At 32.6% G+C, this 19,778-nt stretch overlaps 1 protein-coding gene across 1 annotated transcript in view; it reads left to right on the forward strand.

Moving 5' to 3' along the window:
• HELRODRAFT_63354 (hypothetical protein) overlaps nt 1–18,301 on the forward strand; it is a gene marked incomplete at both ends in the record, with an annotated part of 18,615 nt that extends 314 nt beyond the window's left edge. Inside the window, 21 exon segments of the mRNA XM_009010997.1 lie at nt 3,073–3,134; nt 4,748–4,844; nt 6,010–6,121; nt 7,402–7,553; nt 7,733–7,903; nt 12,309–12,400; nt 12,558–12,668; nt 12,775–12,880; nt 12,952–13,104; nt 13,295–13,447; nt 13,643–13,758; nt 15,538–15,696; nt 15,875–16,014; nt 16,034–16,138; nt 16,203–16,318; nt 16,462–16,680; nt 16,781–16,976; nt 17,128–17,178; nt 17,290–17,417; nt 17,656–17,847; nt 18,125–18,301. Coding sequence (XP_009009245.1) covers nt 3,073–3,134; nt 4,748–4,844; nt 6,010–6,121; nt 7,402–7,553; nt 7,733–7,903; nt 12,309–12,400; nt 12,558–12,668; nt 12,775–12,880; nt 12,952–13,104; nt 13,295–13,447; nt 13,643–13,758; nt 15,538–15,696; nt 15,875–16,014; nt 16,034–16,138; nt 16,203–16,318; nt 16,462–16,680; nt 16,781–16,976; nt 17,128–17,178; nt 17,290–17,417; nt 17,656–17,847; nt 18,125–18,301 — 2,808 coding nt within the window.
• Nucleotides 18,302–19,778: the final 1,477 nt, after the last annotated feature.

Below are 19,778 nucleotides of genomic sequence, written 5' to 3' on the forward strand. Positions count from 1 at the left end.
CGGTGAAGATAAGAATGTATAGTGGTCATGTGATTGAAATAATGATTATAACAATGATTTGAGGCTCCGATGATAATGAGATGATGTCCTGATGATGTGAAGATGATGTAGTAATGTGAAGATGTCATGTTGAAGTGAGGATGACGTAATAATGGGATGAAGGGTTGCAACGAGACAAAGATATCAAGCAATGATATGATATCATGCAAATGTAGACAGGAAAGGAGAATTCATTTTCAATCCTCTACGTTAAACGCTGATTTGTAAATGTCAAACGGTAATCGTTAAAAATTTATCTAACCTGAAAAAAATTAATTTGTTTGATAAACTGCATTAATAATAATAATAATAATAATAATTTGTTTGCTCTATTGATCAACGATATTTTAGCTAGGCTAACTCAGCATCACAACTTACAAACATCATTTAATGAAATGTTTGTAAGTTATGCTAATGTATTTTCTAAAAATTGTTTATTCAAAAAAAGCTTAAGACCAATTCTGTTCAAATTTTAAATGTAAAATATGAAGTCGTAAAACTTAGGGTAGGTTATATTATAAAACATTAGCACAAAATGATTTTCGCTGCCAAAATTTATTGTAGCGAAGCGAAGCACAATATTTAGCCAAGAAAAAATTTTGGAGGGGGCTGGTTGAAAAATTAGAATTTTTTGCGCGTTGGCAATTTCTGACCAGTGTAAAAATTAAGTTAACATTTAATGAGCAACAATTTTTCTTAAAAAGTTTACTAATTTTTAAAACACGATGTTGCACATTATTTAATTGGTTCTTCTCGCCACTTTTAAAGGTTTAGTTTTTTTTTATCATATTAACAATACCAACATGTTAACGTTGGAAACAAGAAGCACCACCTTTTCAACTGTATCTAGGAGTATGTTATAATGAACCATTTAAAATATTCATTACAAAAACAGACGAACGAAAAAATAGATTACTATTAATTTTTTACATTTTGAAGAAATGCTGAAAATTTTATAACTCGGGGTATTTCATTGCATCAAATCAAGGCTGGAAGGTGTTGATAGCAAACAAGTTGTCAGCAGATTGCTAACTCGAAAAATTGACTAAAAAAAGTCGTCAACTTTTTTGGTCCACGACAGACGACTGCACTCTGTGTATGTTAATAATGAAGAAATCGCCACCCGCCTAATTATTTAATTAATACATATGTATATGTGTGTGTGTGTGAGTATATGTATGTATATATGTGTATGTATATATATATATATATGTGAGTATATGTGTATATATATATATATATATATATATATATATATGTGTGTGTGTTTGTGTGTGTGTTTTTGTGTCTGTGAGTGTGCATTGTTTCAGTAAATTTGGTATTCCAAATTTTTGTCATATTGCTCGTTGTTCAATGGAAGCAGCTTCCACGTGTTTGTTTTGATGTTGCTAGTGGAAACACGGCGAAACGAATGTCTCTTAAAATATTAATCGTGCAACACGCCACTCGATTCATCAGCAGAGCAATAACGTTCATGACTCTGCAGTGGAGTTTAATGAATGTAGCGAAGCAAGTAACCAACAATATGAACGACAACAACAACCTGTTGGTCTATCACTATCAATAAACTTTATCGATCACACAGTTGTGCTATCTCGCTACGTTCCTTTTTTGCAATTGCGTATGCATTGTTAAAATTACTTTTGCTGTTGGTTTTAATTAGTTTCATTGAATGTGTATTTCTATTGTATTATTGATACATTTAAATGGGGAAAACAATTTTATTTAATTTGGGAGTATTAGTAGTATTTTATGTTTTCCTGAATATGATATGTCCAAAATGCAGCCATCTTACTAAAATTTAAAAATATTTAATTGATAAAAAATTGATCTCTGTCCATTGCAACCATATAACATGGATAAAATTATGATTGGAAAGATGCAATATAATGGGTGTATAGTATATATGCATGTGTTTTAATATATGTTTGTATGTTGCATGTATGTGTGTGTGTGTGTGTGTAGTGTGTGTGTAAACAGTTTAGTAGTTTAGTAACTGTAAACATATCAACAAACATACAAATACAACAATATACAACAATAGCAAAAATGTATCCACATTTATGAACATTGGTATCTATATAACATCAATATTGAACAAGGTTATGCCAAACATCAATAACCAACAGTACAACAACATCTTGCATGCACAACAAAAACAACACCATCCTTATCATCAATAGCAACAACAACAAACATGCACAACTACAACGTGACGTTTCAATCGTGTCATGTCCTTAACACTCAGAAATTTTAAATTAATAACAGCAATTGTTTTGCAATAATATTTTGATCAAATTAATGTAAATTAACTTGAAATAATAATTCTAATATTAAGGAATATTTTCATTCCAATAAGTAATATTTGCTGTTAAAATTAAATTAAACAATTAAAAAATAATAGTATTTTTGCCTTTATAGACTTAGTATTTGTTTGTTCGTTCGTTCGTCTGTCCGTTTGCTCGTTCGTTCATTTATTCATTTTTTCGTTTGTTTGTTTGTTTGTTCGTTCATTCGTTTGTTTCTCTAGTAAAAACCTAATAATCGATTTTTCTATTTTTGTTTGATTAAAGCAGTGTACTTGTAAACTGAATGATGTTACATGTTAAAAAGTAACCTGTTAGAATAAGTTATATTGTGTCATCATCTCAATAAAAAGTAAATATGGATGTGGAGATGAAAAGTACAAGTTTGCACAAATGAACGTGGTTTTAAATCATTTTTTAAACATTTTCAATTTGTTAACTTCTAGTTTGAACAAACCTCTAAAATAATTTTTTAACAAACTAACTTCATTCTATCTGCTAGCAAAAATAAAATCATTACATATTATCCAGTTTATCACATTTAAACTGACACACACACATCGTCAAGTCAAACACATGGTAATTTTTTCAAATAAGTTTACGTTGTCATTTTAAAAAAAAATTATATTTGATGTAAAACTACTTTTATAAGAAATACCATCATTGCATTAAATGTTAATTTCTTAAAATCTGACTGTCTAGTTGTAATACAAATTTTCCCACACAGGTGGTTCTAGTTCTCGTGGTCAGCCTGGCTTCACTCACCATATACTTCATCGACACATACACGTTAGACTCATTCATCATTCTAGATTAATTTATTAATTGCTTATTAATTATTTATTTCATGATCTTTTCGGCATAACATAATTTTTTATTTCACCAATCAAACTTTTTTTGAATAAACGTCAAATGGTCTTATGTTATTTATATTTTCAGCTAATATCAAATCAACTAAGCTAACACAATTTCAGGTAATCAGAGTTAAAAGTTTCAGTCAACTCTCATATGAGTAATAATTTTTAAACTGCAAAAATTTTGTTCGTTTATTTATTTCGTGCTATTCGCGCCCTTCCTTACCAAACAAATCCGTCTGCAATGTTTAGGATCTTTGATGAAAATCTTACATAAGTAAATTCATATGGTTGCATTGTGAAACCAATTTTTAACTCGATCAGCATATATTACTATTAAACTTTTGTAAATATATAAATATAAATAGCAAATTCTTAGAATAAAGTTTAATTTTCAGTATTAAAAGTTTGAATAGTGTTATAAACCGTTCTAACAAAGCATAAAATGAAAATTAACGTAAAAATTATTTTTATTTATAATTTTTTTGCGTGTTCGTGCTCGTTGAGGTATTGTGTTTTTACTGGTTCGATACTCCTTAAACGTCAAATAAAGCGAACAAAAGAGCATGGCAGTCATGGCAACTGGTAAGTGAATAAAGGATTGAACATAATGTGATTCGGAAGATGAGAAAAAGAACAATGGAAAAAATATCTGCCGGCGTAGAAAATTGTTCCAGACACTTCCATGTAACGATTTTTCAGCTACCGAAGCAAAGAATGAAGTAGAATATAAAATACATAACGGTATTAAAAAGCAGTCTGTCTTTATAGTTAATGTACCATGGTACGTCGCTTCAAACATTCTTCTAACATTAATGAATTTTGTAACAATTTTTGTGATGACAATAACAATGCAATCAAAATTTTTACGACTTTTATTATATTTTAGCGTGAACACCATAGTGAGTACGACGATTTTTTAGAATCCTTCATGCCATTCCGTTATATCATTCTATCACAACATCATTGTATTTGATTTATATTTTGGCATTCACCGAGGAGTACTACTTTCATTGAGTTTACTTCATGACGTTTAAATGCAAATGCGTTATCAATAGAAGATTTCTAAAAATGCAAAAAAAAATTAAATTAATTATTGCAAAATTGTTTTTTTTTCAATTTTAATTAATGTGGTCCTCACAGAAAAATAAAGTTTGAAAATTTTTAAATAGCAAGGTGTCGGAGTTGAATGATAAATATCCGAATCCGACATCCAGTCCTTCAAAAAATTCCGACTCCGATTACGGCAAAAATCTTCGACTCCGACCGACTCCGACACTTTGGTTGATAGATAAAATTTCATTTTAGATACAAAATGATAAATTAGTACACAAAAATGTTGAATTGATAAAAAAGTCATAGACTCTTGCCAAATCTCTAATCTAAGCACTCCTACTTCTGGCTTCGACACCGGTTAAAGCCCCACCGTAGGTAAAAAAATAGCTGAAAATAAATACATTTAAAAAACAAATTTATTTTTCAATTGCAGCAGTTTAGTAAAAAAATTAATAAAAAAAATATTTGATATAATGAACGTTTCAACTACAGTTTGAATATGGAATCATGTGATCTGTGGAGTTTGCACATTTCCTGGCAGGTTGACCTGGGATGCAACATTTTTTTCCTCGTCTACTTCATACTTCAGGTGTTTTTTCTTTGTTATCATCATACACCAGGGGTGGGCAAACTTTTTGCTGTGAGGGCCGCATTGAGAATTATTTTACCTTTGAAGGGCCGCATATCAAAATTTTTTAAGATTTGTGGTTTTTTTTTGGTCATAATGCCTGGCCGACGACCTCTTTTTTTATGCGGGCAGTAGTTTGCCCACCCCTGTCATACCCAATAATGCAAGAAGATTGATGTTTACGATGTTAATTTTAACAATTACAATGACGATGATGGAAACCGCAATTTTTCTCGCAGGAATTTATAATAAATGTAAACTTTAGCATCACTGCGTTGAATCTAATCAAATATTTATAAAGAATACCATATGAATCATCTGTCAAAATGTTGACTCGTATCGTCATCAGTCACTACCAGGCCCTGGTCAGTTCTTAAATGCATTTATTCCTCTTCCAGGCACTTTCAGAACGGTAATGCCGGCTTCAGATTTTTCTGTCAATCCATATTTTTACCATATTTTTATCCGTCATATTCAGCGGCGGATGTCTCTACGTAAATAACCTTGACCAACTTTGACGAAGGGCCTATATTTTAAAAATGAAACTTTGACCTGAGGAGGAGAATTTTGTAAATGTGGGCCAACATCTGTTTAAAATTACACTGACGATCTTTTTTTTGCTTATCACGTCATTCATATTTTCATAAAAAAAACTTTTCCCGTTTAAACGACAAGTTTTATACTGACTTTTAATATAAAAACTGCTTACAACGAACGAGGGGGCACTGGTCCCCGGACCTCTAGATCCGCCAGTGGTCATCATTTAAAGTCTAAGTCCCTTTCACTATAACCAGTCAAAATAAACTCTACATCGTTGTTTTTTTCTACAAATCTTTCTTCGGTTTGTTAACTTCTTTCCACATATAGAAACGCAGTCTCTCGCATAATTTTTTTAAAGAACTATAATCTTTTTTTATTCAAACTCCAACTTGTCCTCATTATTTGATTACTCACTATTTCTTCTCAAACTGGGCCACACATTTTTTAATATTCTCTTCTTTCTTTGTTAGAAGCAAATTGGCCAACATGAACTAAATTTAATTGCAAAATTTATTTTTGTACCAGCGCAAGTAATGAAGCGAGTAACCTGATGAATTCATGCATGTAAAAACACAATTAAAATCAGTTCATGGCAGCATCTGACAAGTTGTTGTTCTGGGTGGAGGTCTACTCCATCGTTGACTACTTCACCATTCCTCCGTGCATCCTTTCCGTCTTCCTTAACAGGAATTGGTTAGGTAAGTGCAGAAGTTATCATGTTGTTGTTGTTGTTGTTGTTGATGTTATTTGTTGTTGCGGTAGTTCGTGTTGCTTTGGTTTTACAATAATAAATATTTTTTTCTTTTTTTAGTCTCCAAATCATTTTTTTAAAGATTCGATAAATGTGACTTGAAAAAAATTGGATTTGCAATATAAAATATATTGCAATATAAGATTTATTTGACGACCACAACATAACATTTGAATAATTTAACGAAATTGTTGTTCTTTAAATATGGCATTGAATTAAATTTTATTGACTGGCAAAATTCATCTAAGCATCTATGTTCACATGCATTCATTCTTGAAAGAAAAATTTAGGTAAAACTAAATAGACCAATAAATAGAGAGTAAACATTTTGAAATATCTAGATGTCTCGTTAACCAGTGTAATTTAAACGACATAACTTTGCTATGGTTTGAAAAAGTTTTTTCTTAAATTTAGCAAACGCATTAAAAACACACGTGCAGAGAATTTCTTTGCATTTGAAACCGATCACTTATGAGCCATCGGCCATCTACTCACTGAGCCATCGGCCATCCATTCATGATTTAACAATATATGTCTTTCTACTTATTTTCACATTATACATTCACAAAACGTTATTTTATCGTTGAACTAATTATTATTGATGTTTCTAACTATTCACATTCATTCATCCAATAATCAACTTATTCAAAGGCACGTTCATTTGTTTTTTCATTCGCCTATCCGCTTTTATTCTTCAATCCATTTATCGATTGTTCTTCTCATTTTTATCAATCCATCATCTGCGTCTATCTACTACCTATCTATCAAATTATAGCTGTAACTTGTAACATCCATGCATCTTGATATATTGCTCTAATTGGCATTTGCGTATCAAATTGAGGGATTAATTTTATCACTTATTTATTTGTCAATATATTCAAGTGTAAATTTGATTTTTACGTATTTTTTCGTTTGTAAGTTTATCAAATTTTCCGTCTATTTGTTCAAGTTTATTATCTATCAATCAGTCTTATTCATTTTTTTATTTCATTTTTACGTCCGTCCAAAATTTTAACCAATCTATCTGTTCAATTAAAATCCATCTGACTGTCCATCCATTTATTCAACCATCAATTTATCCATGAACTCATTCGTTCATTTATCAATCTATCCATTTATCCATCAATTTATTTACCAGTTTATCCATCCATCTGACAGCTCAGCTCATTACTAACTTTTCCATTCATTCATCCCCCAATCCATCCATCCACTAATCTGTCTATCCAGGTTTTAGGTTCCTCCGGGTCCTCCGTTTGATGACAGTTCCAGATGTTCTGCAGTTTTTTAATTTGTTGCATTCGACGACGAGCACTCGCCTGTGCCAGCTGGTCTTCACGTTCATCAGCGTGTGGTTCGCTGGATCTGGATTCATGTACCTGGTTAGTTCACCTAAATTATTCATTTTATGAATTAAGAATTTAATTTTTTCGATTTAATCTGAACTTATTGTTTTATTTAAAGATGTTTATTACTCAAATAACAAACAGTCTTAGCAGGTTTCATAATTTAAGAAATTTTGCGTTTATACTATAAGTGACTTCCTTCCATTTCTTCAAAGCTCGAAAACTCCGGCGACCCGTTTTTCAATTACGAGAACAGCCAGTCGGTGACCTTCTGGCAGTGCATCTACTTTTCAGTGGTGACCATGTCGACAGTTGGATACGGAGATGTCGTCTGCAGGACAATCCTCGGCCAGATCTTCAACGTCATCTTCCTACTCGGTGGACTGGTCAGTCATTCAGTTATTTCCCCATTTGTCTTACGTGCATTATTAACACGTTTCTAGTATTATTCTATTATCCAATGCATTTTATTCATGTTGATTTCTCTTAGCTAAATGTTGAAACATGCTAAAAACTTTTTTAAAATGTCTGTAAAGTTCTTAACGCGGTCGGTCAAATTTGCGAAAGTTTAAGTGCAAACTTAAACAGAATAAAAAATATTGTTTTGTAAAACTCCTTTCGCTTGAATGCTTTTAATCACTGAATTGAAAATATAGGCAGAATAATGGTGAAAATTAGTGCGTAACAGTCGTAACAGAATCTACACTCCCACGCACACATCGCATAAACATGCACCTGACATCCACATGCACCCGACATCAACATGCTCCTCACAACAACAAGCTCCTTACAACAACATGCCCCTCACATCAACAATGCACCTGACATCAACAATGCACCTGACATTAACAAGCTCCTAACATGAACATGCTCTCCCTATTAACAAACTTCCAACTTACATTCACTCGTTAACCTAGGCCTGTACGTTCCTCTGCATATATTAGCATGTCATCAACTTTTTGCCATTAAGCATGTAAAAATGTTTAACCGCCATTGGCTGACGGACGATCATACTCGTTGACGTCATTTTCAGCGAATGAAAGATGCGCAGATGTTGTTTGTAGGTGGTGGCGGCGGTGGTGGTGGTAGTGGCGTGCCTTGTGTTTTGTCGTCTGCCAGTTAACGTTCTCTGTATATTGAAGAGTATTCTGTTTATTAATTAGGTTTCAACAACGTTTTTTAACAAACGTGTTGATGTTTACTCGTTAGAATTTTTAAAAACCTGACAAGTGAGAAGATGCGGGCTCGGCTGATGTATTAGGTTGCATTGGTTTCAATATAATAGATCCTTCAAACGTCATAACAAACAATAATTTTTATTATTTCCTACCCTCCAGTTATTGGCAGATTTTATTATTAATGATCATTTAGCTTGCGATGTTTATAACGATTGCATCAATAATGAAGATCTTCTATAATATGGGTAGGTAGGTATGTATGTACATGTGTGTGTGTATGTTTGTATGTTTGTTTGTATCTATGTATGCATGTATGTAAGTATGTTTTTCTGTATGCATATGTGGGTATGTATATTTACGCTACACTTGTATAAATAAAGGGTAACTGAAGGGTTTTACGTTTGTTTAATTTTGTTTGTTCACGTGTGCAGTTATATCTGTTGAGTTACTACGCCCATATGCGTTAAATTGTTTACAGATCATCAGCAGCGAGGTGCTGGCTGTTGATTGGTGGACTTCTTCCTTCTGGGGACTGATGGGGATTATATTGTAAATTGCTTGGTGGATGTTGTTGTCATGTTTTATTACGTCATTTTTATTGAGGATCTTCAATATGATCTTGCTTTCGTGTTTGTCACTTTGAAGGCTCTGCTGCGTAGCTCCTGACTGCAGGCACATGAAATGGTAGGAAGTCTTACGCATAATTTTGCTGTTGCAACGTTATACGTTTCAAATTTTCAGAAGGTTATTATAGATTGAACCTCGCTTATAAGAGCTTATAAGAAAGTTAAATTGAAGTGCGGGTTTCAACATTTCAATATGAATTAAATATGATTGAAAATTTTCATTTGTTTCATAGATTGTTGATTTTATGTTTATGTGTTATTTTATGTTCTATGTTATTTTATGTTTTATGTAATTTTTATATTCTTTCAATAAAACATGTTTAAATCTGGGACAATTTTTATTGCTCAAGTTATTTGAAAAAATTGATTTTAAAATTATTGCGACTAGAAATATCAATAGGTTGTTTTCTTTTTAAATTAACTCTTAACGTTGACAATAGAGGTTTATATCCTGCAGTCGTGTGGATGTGTAATTGTTGTAGCTGCACGCGAATCCCATTCCAATTACAAGCAACTTTCTAAATTTTAATTTTTCAGTTATTAACAGTAGCAAATTATTCAGGTAGGTATCGTTTGATAAGGATTGTTTTTATTTTATTTGTCTTTTATATGTTCAATGTTATTTATATTATTGAACCGTGTCTTACTCTAATTCTCTCTCCCATCCTCTCTCTATCTCTTTTCTTCTTAATGCGGCAGAGAAATTGTTTGCTGTAAATAATGAGATTCAATCAAATCCAGTTTTATCTGGTTTTGCTGTAATATCTTCTAAAAACCAATTTTAAATAGTTTAAAAAATATTATCGTGACTGATAGAAAAAAAATCACCAGTATGTAGGGAAGGTACATTTTTATGTTAGTATTTGTTTTATATATCAGCTTTCACGATAATAGTTGGCAGTGATGTTATTGTTGTTGTTTAACGCAACACAACATCGTGATACATATCAATAATATCCATCAATATCCAGCCATGTCAGCATCAGCAACCTTGAGCATCTTCTTCATCTTCATCCTCCTCATCTCGCCATCACTTTCCATCTTATCGTTGTTCCCATCTGCTGTTAACCTAAAAGGCTCTTAAATGTATACTCTGATTAAATTTTATTCAAATAGATGGAAAAATAAAATTAACGGTAAAAAAATTAATTGTTAACAAAATTCGAACCATAAATTAATGAAATAAGTTATTCTGATCAAAGTTGAAAAAGAATGATTTGATGTGATGTATGAAATTTGTTTGTTTAACGTTCTGTTTTCAAACGAGTTGGTCAATGAATCAATTGTTGAAGCATTAAAATAAAACTGATTTTATTATTAATACCTGATTAATTAATAATTAATAATTTTATTAACTGATATTATTACCAACATTAATGAATTATGAAATTATCATTTTGTTACGAAATATTTCCATCAACAATGAAAGCACTTAAATTGGCAATATAGCAAGTACCTACGCTAATGACGTTAACAGTTTTGAACGTACGTAACTTTCTTGTTATGAAACACTGATGGGTTGTTGTTGATTTAAATATAAAATGCATGCTTGATTGAAATGTGCAATGAATGCCACACAGTTATTTTCAGTTTGTGGTCAGGTTTTTTGTTTTGCTGGCGGAATTCAAATGTTTAATTGGTTTTGCTATGGTTCTTAGCGTACGTGAGCTATTTTTTCAAAAAATGTTTACAAAAAACTAAATTTTCAAAATGCAAGCTGGAGGTTTCCTGTACATTGCCATACAAAAGTTTTTGAAATTTGGGAAATACGATCTATAAAAAATTGGCCTATTAATCGCAAATGATTGACAAAACCATTCACATGTCGTTATTTGACACAAAAACAGTTTGAGAACTTTCTTACCTTATATTCGTGAAGGTCTTGTGATATGATTACGATACTCAATAATTCATCAGCATTCATTGGTCGGAGTGTTTTACTATTATTAATTTTCCTATTGCAGAGCCGAGCGTCTGAACGATGTTATTGTTGTTGCGATCATTAAATTTTCATAATGCTGTTGTCGTTTAGAAAAACAATCACAACTGCAACTGTATAAAAGTCATGATTGTTTAATTGCTGTGTGGTAAGGAAATGTTTGGATAGTGTTGAATAATGCGTGTCGGTGGGTACTTGTGTGTGTGTTTTTGTTTGTGTGTGTGTGTGCGCGTGTGTGTTGGATAATGCGTGTCGGTGGGTACTTGTGTGTGTGTGTGTGTGTGTGTTGGATAACGCGTGTCGGTGGGTTCTTGTGTGTGTGCGTGTGCGTGTAATAGCTAGCAGTTTTTTTCACGCTTTTTCTGCCGATGTGGCATTGGCCCACTTTTTTCTTTACTTGCGAGTTTGCGTACATAAGCAAGTGTTTGCGTGTGAGGCTACGTAGTGGTGAATCCTAGGAAATACGTACATGTATGTGTGCAGGGTATATAGCAACGTATAAGTGATTTGTACACGCTTTATTAACCTCTTGTTGTTACTTGACAACATCGCAACAAGTATTTAGTGCTGTCGCCTCAACTTGTTGAAAATGAAAAATTAAAACATTTTTTCAACTTTTTTGAATAATGTGTATAACGTGTAAAATATTTGTTGATAATATCGTTGTTTATTTAATTAAATAATTAATTACAAATTCAAATAGGATGTAATTGTAGATGCATTATTCATTTCATATTTCTAGTCAAGGATGGAGTTGCAGAGGCCTCAACTTTGTTTGTTAGAAAATTTGTTTGGGTGTGCAAACAACAGTTAGCGGCCTTTATCCCATTATAAAATAGTTTGCTCATAAATGTACCAAAATCATTCTTTTTTTCACTGCATCGCTGTAGCATTAATATATTAAAATTTTCATCTTATCTTTGAACATTTGCAAACACAGCCTTGCACTCCGCTGGTTGCGTTAGTGCCAAGGTTTATGTATATGTAATAAGTTGTAGCAAGCTGCAACAGAAGTAACTAACTGGTTGAACTTACTCGAACGATGCAGGCCATGTTTGCTAGCTTCGTGCCGGAGATTGCCGAGATCCTGAGTGAGAGGAGTCGCTACAGAGAGCCCTACAAGAAGGAGCGCTGCCGAAGGTCGGTGGTCCGTTCGATGATTTGAAATATTTGCAAGATCGGTCTTTTTAATAAATGAAATAAATAAGTTAAATTAATTACGCAAACATTTTTGAAAAATCGTTTTTAATGTTTAAAAATATAAAAGTTAATGGTATTATTTGCCAACTCCATGCAGGCACGTGGTACTCTGTGGACACATAACATCTGACTCCGTTAACTCCTTCATTTCAGATTTCTTGCACTCAGAACGCGAGGAAGTTGATGTGGATGTCGTCATCATGAACCGGTTTGTTCGGGCTGCTGAGTTTTTTCTGTGAAATTCAATATTATACATCTTTGCCATAACATATTGTTCGATTAAAAATTTGAATTTATATCATTTTGAATGACAGCAAAGAGCCTGATTTTGAGTTACAACGCATCTTGAAGAAATACTACGTTCAAGTGTTTTACATTCAAGGAAATGTCATGAATCCAGATGACTTGATCAGAGCTCAAGTAAATATTTCAACCAATTAAATTGTTTAAAAAATATTTTTTTGCAATATTTGAAACTTTATACCAATTAGCTGAAAACCGCCGACGCCTGTTTGATCCTGGCCGACAAGTACTGCCTGGACGTCGATGCAGAAGATGCAGCCAACATCATGAGGGTCATCAGCGTCAAAAACTTTGTTGCTGGCGTCAAAGTCATCATACAGCTGCTTCAGTACCACAGCAAGGTAATTCATTTTTTAGTCAAATACAATCTTTTTCAATTTGTACAAAATAGTATGTTCGTTTGAAAGATTTATTAAATTTTAGAATAAATTCTTTTTTTATTTAAAAAGATTAAATATTTTGTAGCTTTTAAATGTAGAAAAATTAAAATGTTGCAAATTAATGAAATCTTGCAAATAATCCCAACCACAGACCTACTTAATGAACATTCCGAGTTGGAACTGGGAAAAAGGCGATGATGCAATTTGTTTGTCGGAGCTTAAGCTGGGATTTATTGCTCAAAGTTGTCTTGCTCCTGGCTTCTCAACATTAATGGCCAATCTATTCACCATGCGGTCCTATAATGTGGTTGGTTGGCTGGATGGTTGGTTAGTTGGTTGATTGATTGGTTTGTTGGCTGGTTGGTTGGTTGACTGGTTGGTTAATCAGTTAAATGATTGGTTAGTTGATTAATCTGGTTATCTTGTTAATGCTAATAACTCGTGCGTTAGAAGAAAATGTTGTCAAATATATAATGATATATTTAATTGTTGTTTCAAGTCAGATAGCGATGACGGCTCCTGGCTGCACGCATACAAAAGAGGTTCAGGAATGGAAATGTACTCCATCGAACTTTCCAAATTTTTCATTGGGATGACTTTCCCAGAAGCTGCCGAGTAACTATTTTGTTTTTGTTAATATATTTGGTTGACTTATCTACTTATTGTTTGTTTTATGGTTTGATTTGTTTAATTTTTATTTTGTCTCTCTCTAAATAACTTTTAAATATTACCAATATAAAAATCTAGAAAAATTAGAAAGTTTCACAAATATTCTTGATAACATCCGTACAACTTAACCATTTCAATTGCCTCTTCAGTTATAAATAATGCAGCTCTTGATAAATTGTTTGATCGTAAAGCAATAAACACATGGTTTGGTTATGCGTTTGGTATGTAGGAAAATTGTATCCCGGCGTAAGTTTGATGCATGCAGTTTTACAAATACCTGCACGTACATGTGCTTCTGCATTTCAGTGTGTGTTGTGTATGTATTGTGTATGTTTTGTTCACTGATGAGTCTATTTCAATTCTTTTACTTGACAAATATTCATTTATAATTAATTCGAAAAAAGCAAAAAGGTTTATAAAATTTATATTAAAGTAACTTTAAAACAATATTTTTTCATTGCAAACAATGAAAAGTTTTAAAGCAGAATGAATCATAAGTAGAACATTTACTAAAGTGAAGCCATGCAAATTAAGAAAATACGTAGAACAAATTCCGCAAAGCCTGATTTCATTAAAACGCACTCAAGATTAATACAATATATTATATTAATATAATAACAATATTTATAAATTCAATTAGAAGCCTTTTTTGTGTAAAAAAAAAATAAAATACTTAGAAACAATAAGTCATTAATACTATTTATATTATTGAAGATGTTCATACGAAGTAACAATAAAATAAAAATGAATAATTATAATGAAAAATCTTTTACAAAATACCATGATGAATGCGTGCATGAAGAAAGATTGCCAAAAATCAATTGTTACCAAATGATTATATGGACATCTAAACTGTTAACTGTTATTAAATTGATTTCAATTTTGAAGTCTGGTTTCAAAAATTAGCTTAATTATTTTTACTTTTTAGTTATTAAATAGTTATTAAAATTTAAAAATAGCAGGTTAATTGGATTTAAAAGGCTTGCATCTAGATACATCAATCTGTATTAATTAAATTATCTAACCTCAGTGTGGTTGCCATCCTCACTATCTTTAAGTGCATTACATTGAATTGCCTAGCATGAACGAAATCTATGTAGATACATGGTTATAATACATAGACAACGCATGTATGATTAAATGTAGGACATGTATGAAGCTTCAGTATACGTACACGAAAAAAAAACATTCATTAAAACGAAACAAAAAATTATGCACTCGTATTGATTGCTGCCTGTAACTGGTTGCAAGTGTACAACATTACATAAACACATTTCGAAATAATTTGCTTTTTTAATTTTTGAAAACCTCATTGTTAATTGAAGATTAGCTCAGTCGATAGAAGTGCCACGTCTCACGCTTCTATTACCAGAGGGCATGGTTCGAATACCAAAACTCAAAGATTATCATCCGCGTATGAAGCAGAGCTTGCGCGTGCATACGTTATGTGTATGTGCGTCCTGTGGCTAGTGGATAGTGGCACGAATGTTTAATTATAAGTATAGAATAACATGTAAGCAGTTCTGCCTCTGTCGGAACTGCATTATGAAAAATAAAAAAGAAAATCATATTACGTATAACTTGCATATTTTATTATGTACCAAATATTTTTCTACAATTTTTTTTGTTTTGTTAAAATTGTGATCGATCACTACGGCACCGTTTGACGTGATGTGCACTGTGGCGTCATTGTAACATGTCAACAGGATCATCATTCTTTTTCAGGATCTGCTTCCAAGAGTTGAAAATATTGTTGATAGCAATAGAGGCAACGAAGGAGGACTCGAATGAAAAATACATCGCCATCAACCCGGGTCCATCCATTCGCATCGAGCCCTACACAAATGGAGTTTTTGTCGCCCAGAATGCCAATGATGTCAAAATGTCAATATTACATTTTTATTTTTAAAAAATTTTATTCAAGTTCATACTTAATCATTTGTAAAATTTTACATTCTTTGACCGATTTAAACTTACACGCACGCATTTTTGTATACGTTCTGAATGTTTTTATAATTGGTCACACGCTAATCTACAACTTTCAACTAACTTTTTTGCACAGAGCCAGTTATTATTGCAAGTACTGTCTGCCGGGTGTCAACAGTTTAAGGAGTAACAAATTTTGTTGCGGTAGGTTCAATTATTTAATTATTTTTTCACTATCCCTGCTAACTAATCCACACAAAATTATTTCTAGGATGCGTAAGTCCTCCTGAGAAAGATCCTGTGTGCGTGTGCGAAGTTAACGACATATTCAAACCACAAAAGTCTGTTGCGTGTTTTTTCATATTAATTTTGACAATAATTAACAAAAATTATGAAAAATGTTTATATTGCAGTATATAAAATTAAAGAATTTGAATTTATCAGAAAACACTTGAAATCGGAAGTTAAAGGCAATTCAAAAAGTTTGACAGTTGAGTGCACGGCCAAGGGACCATGCCAGTTCGATTCAACAGGAATGTTCCACTGGTGTCCTGATCAGCTCTTCCTCTCCTGCGTCATTGTTTGTTCCTCACAAGTCTTTCTTTCCGTGAAATTTATTAACTTACCTGCTGATGCTCTAAAATTTACCGTTTGATTTAATTATTTGTTAACAATAAAAATACAAAAAAAATGTAATCAAAATTTTTAAATTGTGTTTTGTAGACGCGAAAAGAGGCGGAAGAAATGTCGAACCACATCGTTGTTTGTCTGTTCGCTGAGTCCTACTCGCCTCTGGTAGGCTTGCAAAATTTTGTCATGCCTCTTAGAGCCAGCAATTTTCATTACGAAGAGCTAAAACCCATTGTCATAATTGGAGAAGCCGAGTATTTGAGGAAGGAATGGAAGCTACTATGCAACTACCCGAAACTCTACATGATATTTGTACGGCTAAGTGCTCCTCTTGTTAAATTGATTTTAAATGTAGAATTTGAGTTTACGTAAGTAAGTTTGATCAAATAATCAAATGTAACTCTAAATACAGGGATCGCCTTTCAACAGATCGTTATTGAGAACCGTCAACATCAACTGCTGCCATGCCTGCGTCATCTTGACAGCCAAGAAAAGTTACACCGAAGTGAGCACGGTCGTCGACAAGGAGGCCATCTTGTGTTCATTGAACATCCAGGCCATGGTGTTTGGACAATCAAATAGGAAAAATTTGCAAATAGTGTCAGCCAGTTAGTCAACTTTGTTCAGTTTAGAAGCAAGAGAGTTGTCGAAATTTTCCGGCTTTTCATAAGTCGACTGTTTCAATCATGTATTAGTTAACTAGGTTAAGAAATTAAAAAAATTAAATTTATTAAGGTGCAAAAGATAAAACAAGTTCAGTGATGAAGGGAGTGGCGAAAGGATCGGAAATTACGATGATTACTGAATTAGGTTGTTACAAAATGTGGTTACGTTTAAATCTTTTGATTAGATTTGATTTAAAAAATATAAAGATTTCGATGCAGCGTGTGAATGTAATTAATTCAGCAAAATTACTTGCAGATAGTGACATGAACATAAAGTATGTGGAGCAAGATGATGACGACACACCATCAGAATTGTATCTGTCCCAACCATTTGCTTGCGGTACCGCATTCACTGTCAGCGTGCTGGATTCAATTATGAGCACGGTCGGTTTTTATTGTTCTTTGTTCTTTCGTTGGATTCCATGTTATAAAATTATTTCGCCGGATGAGTTTAATAAATTTTAAACAAAATATCTGTTAACCTTTTTTACATTATTATTATTATAGCTTTTGTCAACTTTGTGTTCACTTTATAAAACATTAAATGATTTAAATATTATATATTTGCTATGCAGAATAAATAAGAGAAAATTGATCAACCCAAAAAATTCATGCTCTTCAGGCCTATTTCAATAACAACTCGTTGGCATTGATAAGAACCTTAATAACGGGCGGTTCAACTCCAGACTTGGAGCAGATATTGGCGGAAGGCATGACTTTGGAATGTGGAGATATAACTTCAGAGACCATCATCAACAGAGAACGTTGTAAAGTTACGCAGTTTGCGTTGTCTGATAACCCTTTTCTTCAATTCGTCGTTAGTTCAAGGAATTCTATGGAAGTAGTTAATCAATAATTTAACCGCGAAAATTTTGTTCAATTCTAAAACATGTCAGGGCAAAGCACTTTAGAATTGCAGATTAAATCTAATAAGAATGTTCTATATGCCAGCGAAAAATTTTCTTATAACATGCTTTAAACTGCTTCAAATGCAATAAAATTTTAGCCAAACATCTTTCGTGAATTGATAAAATTGGTTCTTTCAATGCAAAATAGTTTACAAAAGAAATTTGTTCTTGCAAATAATTCAGAGCAAAAGTTACCAAGAATTATTTCTACACGTCCTGCAAAACTGTGAGTCACTATGCATTGGATTGTATCGAGTACTTAATTCGAAAAAATTGACATCTGTCAGAAGATACGTAATCACCAATCCACCAGCTGACACCATACTCCTCCACACTGATAAAGTAAAAATTTCTTGCTGAGTAATCAAATTTTATAACATAAATTTATTTTTGTCCAAAATTACGGAGCGGTTCATAGGAGTAATGAATTATCCAGAATATCGGAGAGCGATGCATAAATAATGCAGGCCTAATTTGAACGGATGTTGCGAAGAAGATTAATTGAAAGGCGTCTAAATGATTTAATGCTTGTTTGTGTAGGTGCGTATGCAATATTGGCAACAACGTACACACACACACACAACAACCGCGTGCATGAAGCCTGAATTGCAGTTTTGAGTCGCAAAGCACAGAAATCTGAAAAGCGGCTTGTCACACCGTGATAAAAATATTTTGAAACCTCGCCCATTCTTGTTGACGTGGTTAAAATGGAAAATTTTTCTTTGATCATATTATTCCAAAATTTTTTTTTATTGTATGATACTAACTGAAGATGCATTTTTATAGTATAATGACCAAAAACCTTTAAATTGACAGTGCTTCTGTTTGTGCCCTGGCAACCGCTACCCTGACGCTTTCACGATCACTCAGAAAACTGCATCGCCATCGTCGTCGTAGCCATCCGCAGATTATTTCAATTATTTTAATTCTCATTATTCACTTCGTTAAAAATTTAATTAACCAACATGCCATAAGAAACCCACTAAAGATGCTGATTCATTGAATTCTTGAAATTCCATTGACTTGATGAATTTATCTTAGCAAAGGAATCAAATATATATTAATAAATGCACTTTGTATATACTTATCTATTTATTTATTGTCTTGTGTGCGTGCAAAAAGGGAGAACTGATTGCACGTGACAGACTAGTTGTCAATAAAATATCTCTAAAGAGTTATCTTTTCAATTTATCAATTCAATAATTTAAAGGTGCAGTTGAGTTTAGAGATAGCAAGCGTACCCGCGAATTACATGATATGGCATTTTATCCCCATCAACCTTTGACATTGCTGGCCGACCACATTTTGACCTTGACATATTGCGACAGCAACAATTTTATTGTAAAACTTATTGGAACTTTAAGCGGGGTTCAAAAACATTTCACGTCTTAACCTAAAAATAGCATCTAATTATAAATGATAACACGAGATTGAATTGTTCACGAGAAACATTTTATTCCATCAAGACCAAACGTCCTTCAAGATTTCACGAACAGCGTCCAATGCATGAGGCGACATCATTCAGAAACAGGTGGCCACTCTCTACTACCCCAATGACGTACAATTAAAGAACTCAATAGTTAGCAGCAATCACACAAGCCGCACACACGCCGACACACAAACGTCGTTACATACACACACTATATATATATATATATATATATAGATATATATATATATATACACACACACAAACTCACAAAAAAATGTTGTATATATATATATATACATATATATATATATATATATATACACATATACATAGAGCAGACTGTTGAAGATAATTTTGCATGCAGATAAATAGATTACACAGTTCCAAACAAAATTAATTGAGTGA

Source organism: Helobdella robusta, assembly GCF_000326865.2.
Source record: "Helobdella robusta unplaced genomic scaffold HELROscaffold_1, whole genome shotgun sequence".
In the NCBI taxonomy this organism is placed as follows: domain Eukaryota; kingdom Metazoa; phylum Annelida; class Clitellata; order Rhynchobdellida; family Glossiphoniidae; genus Helobdella; species Helobdella robusta.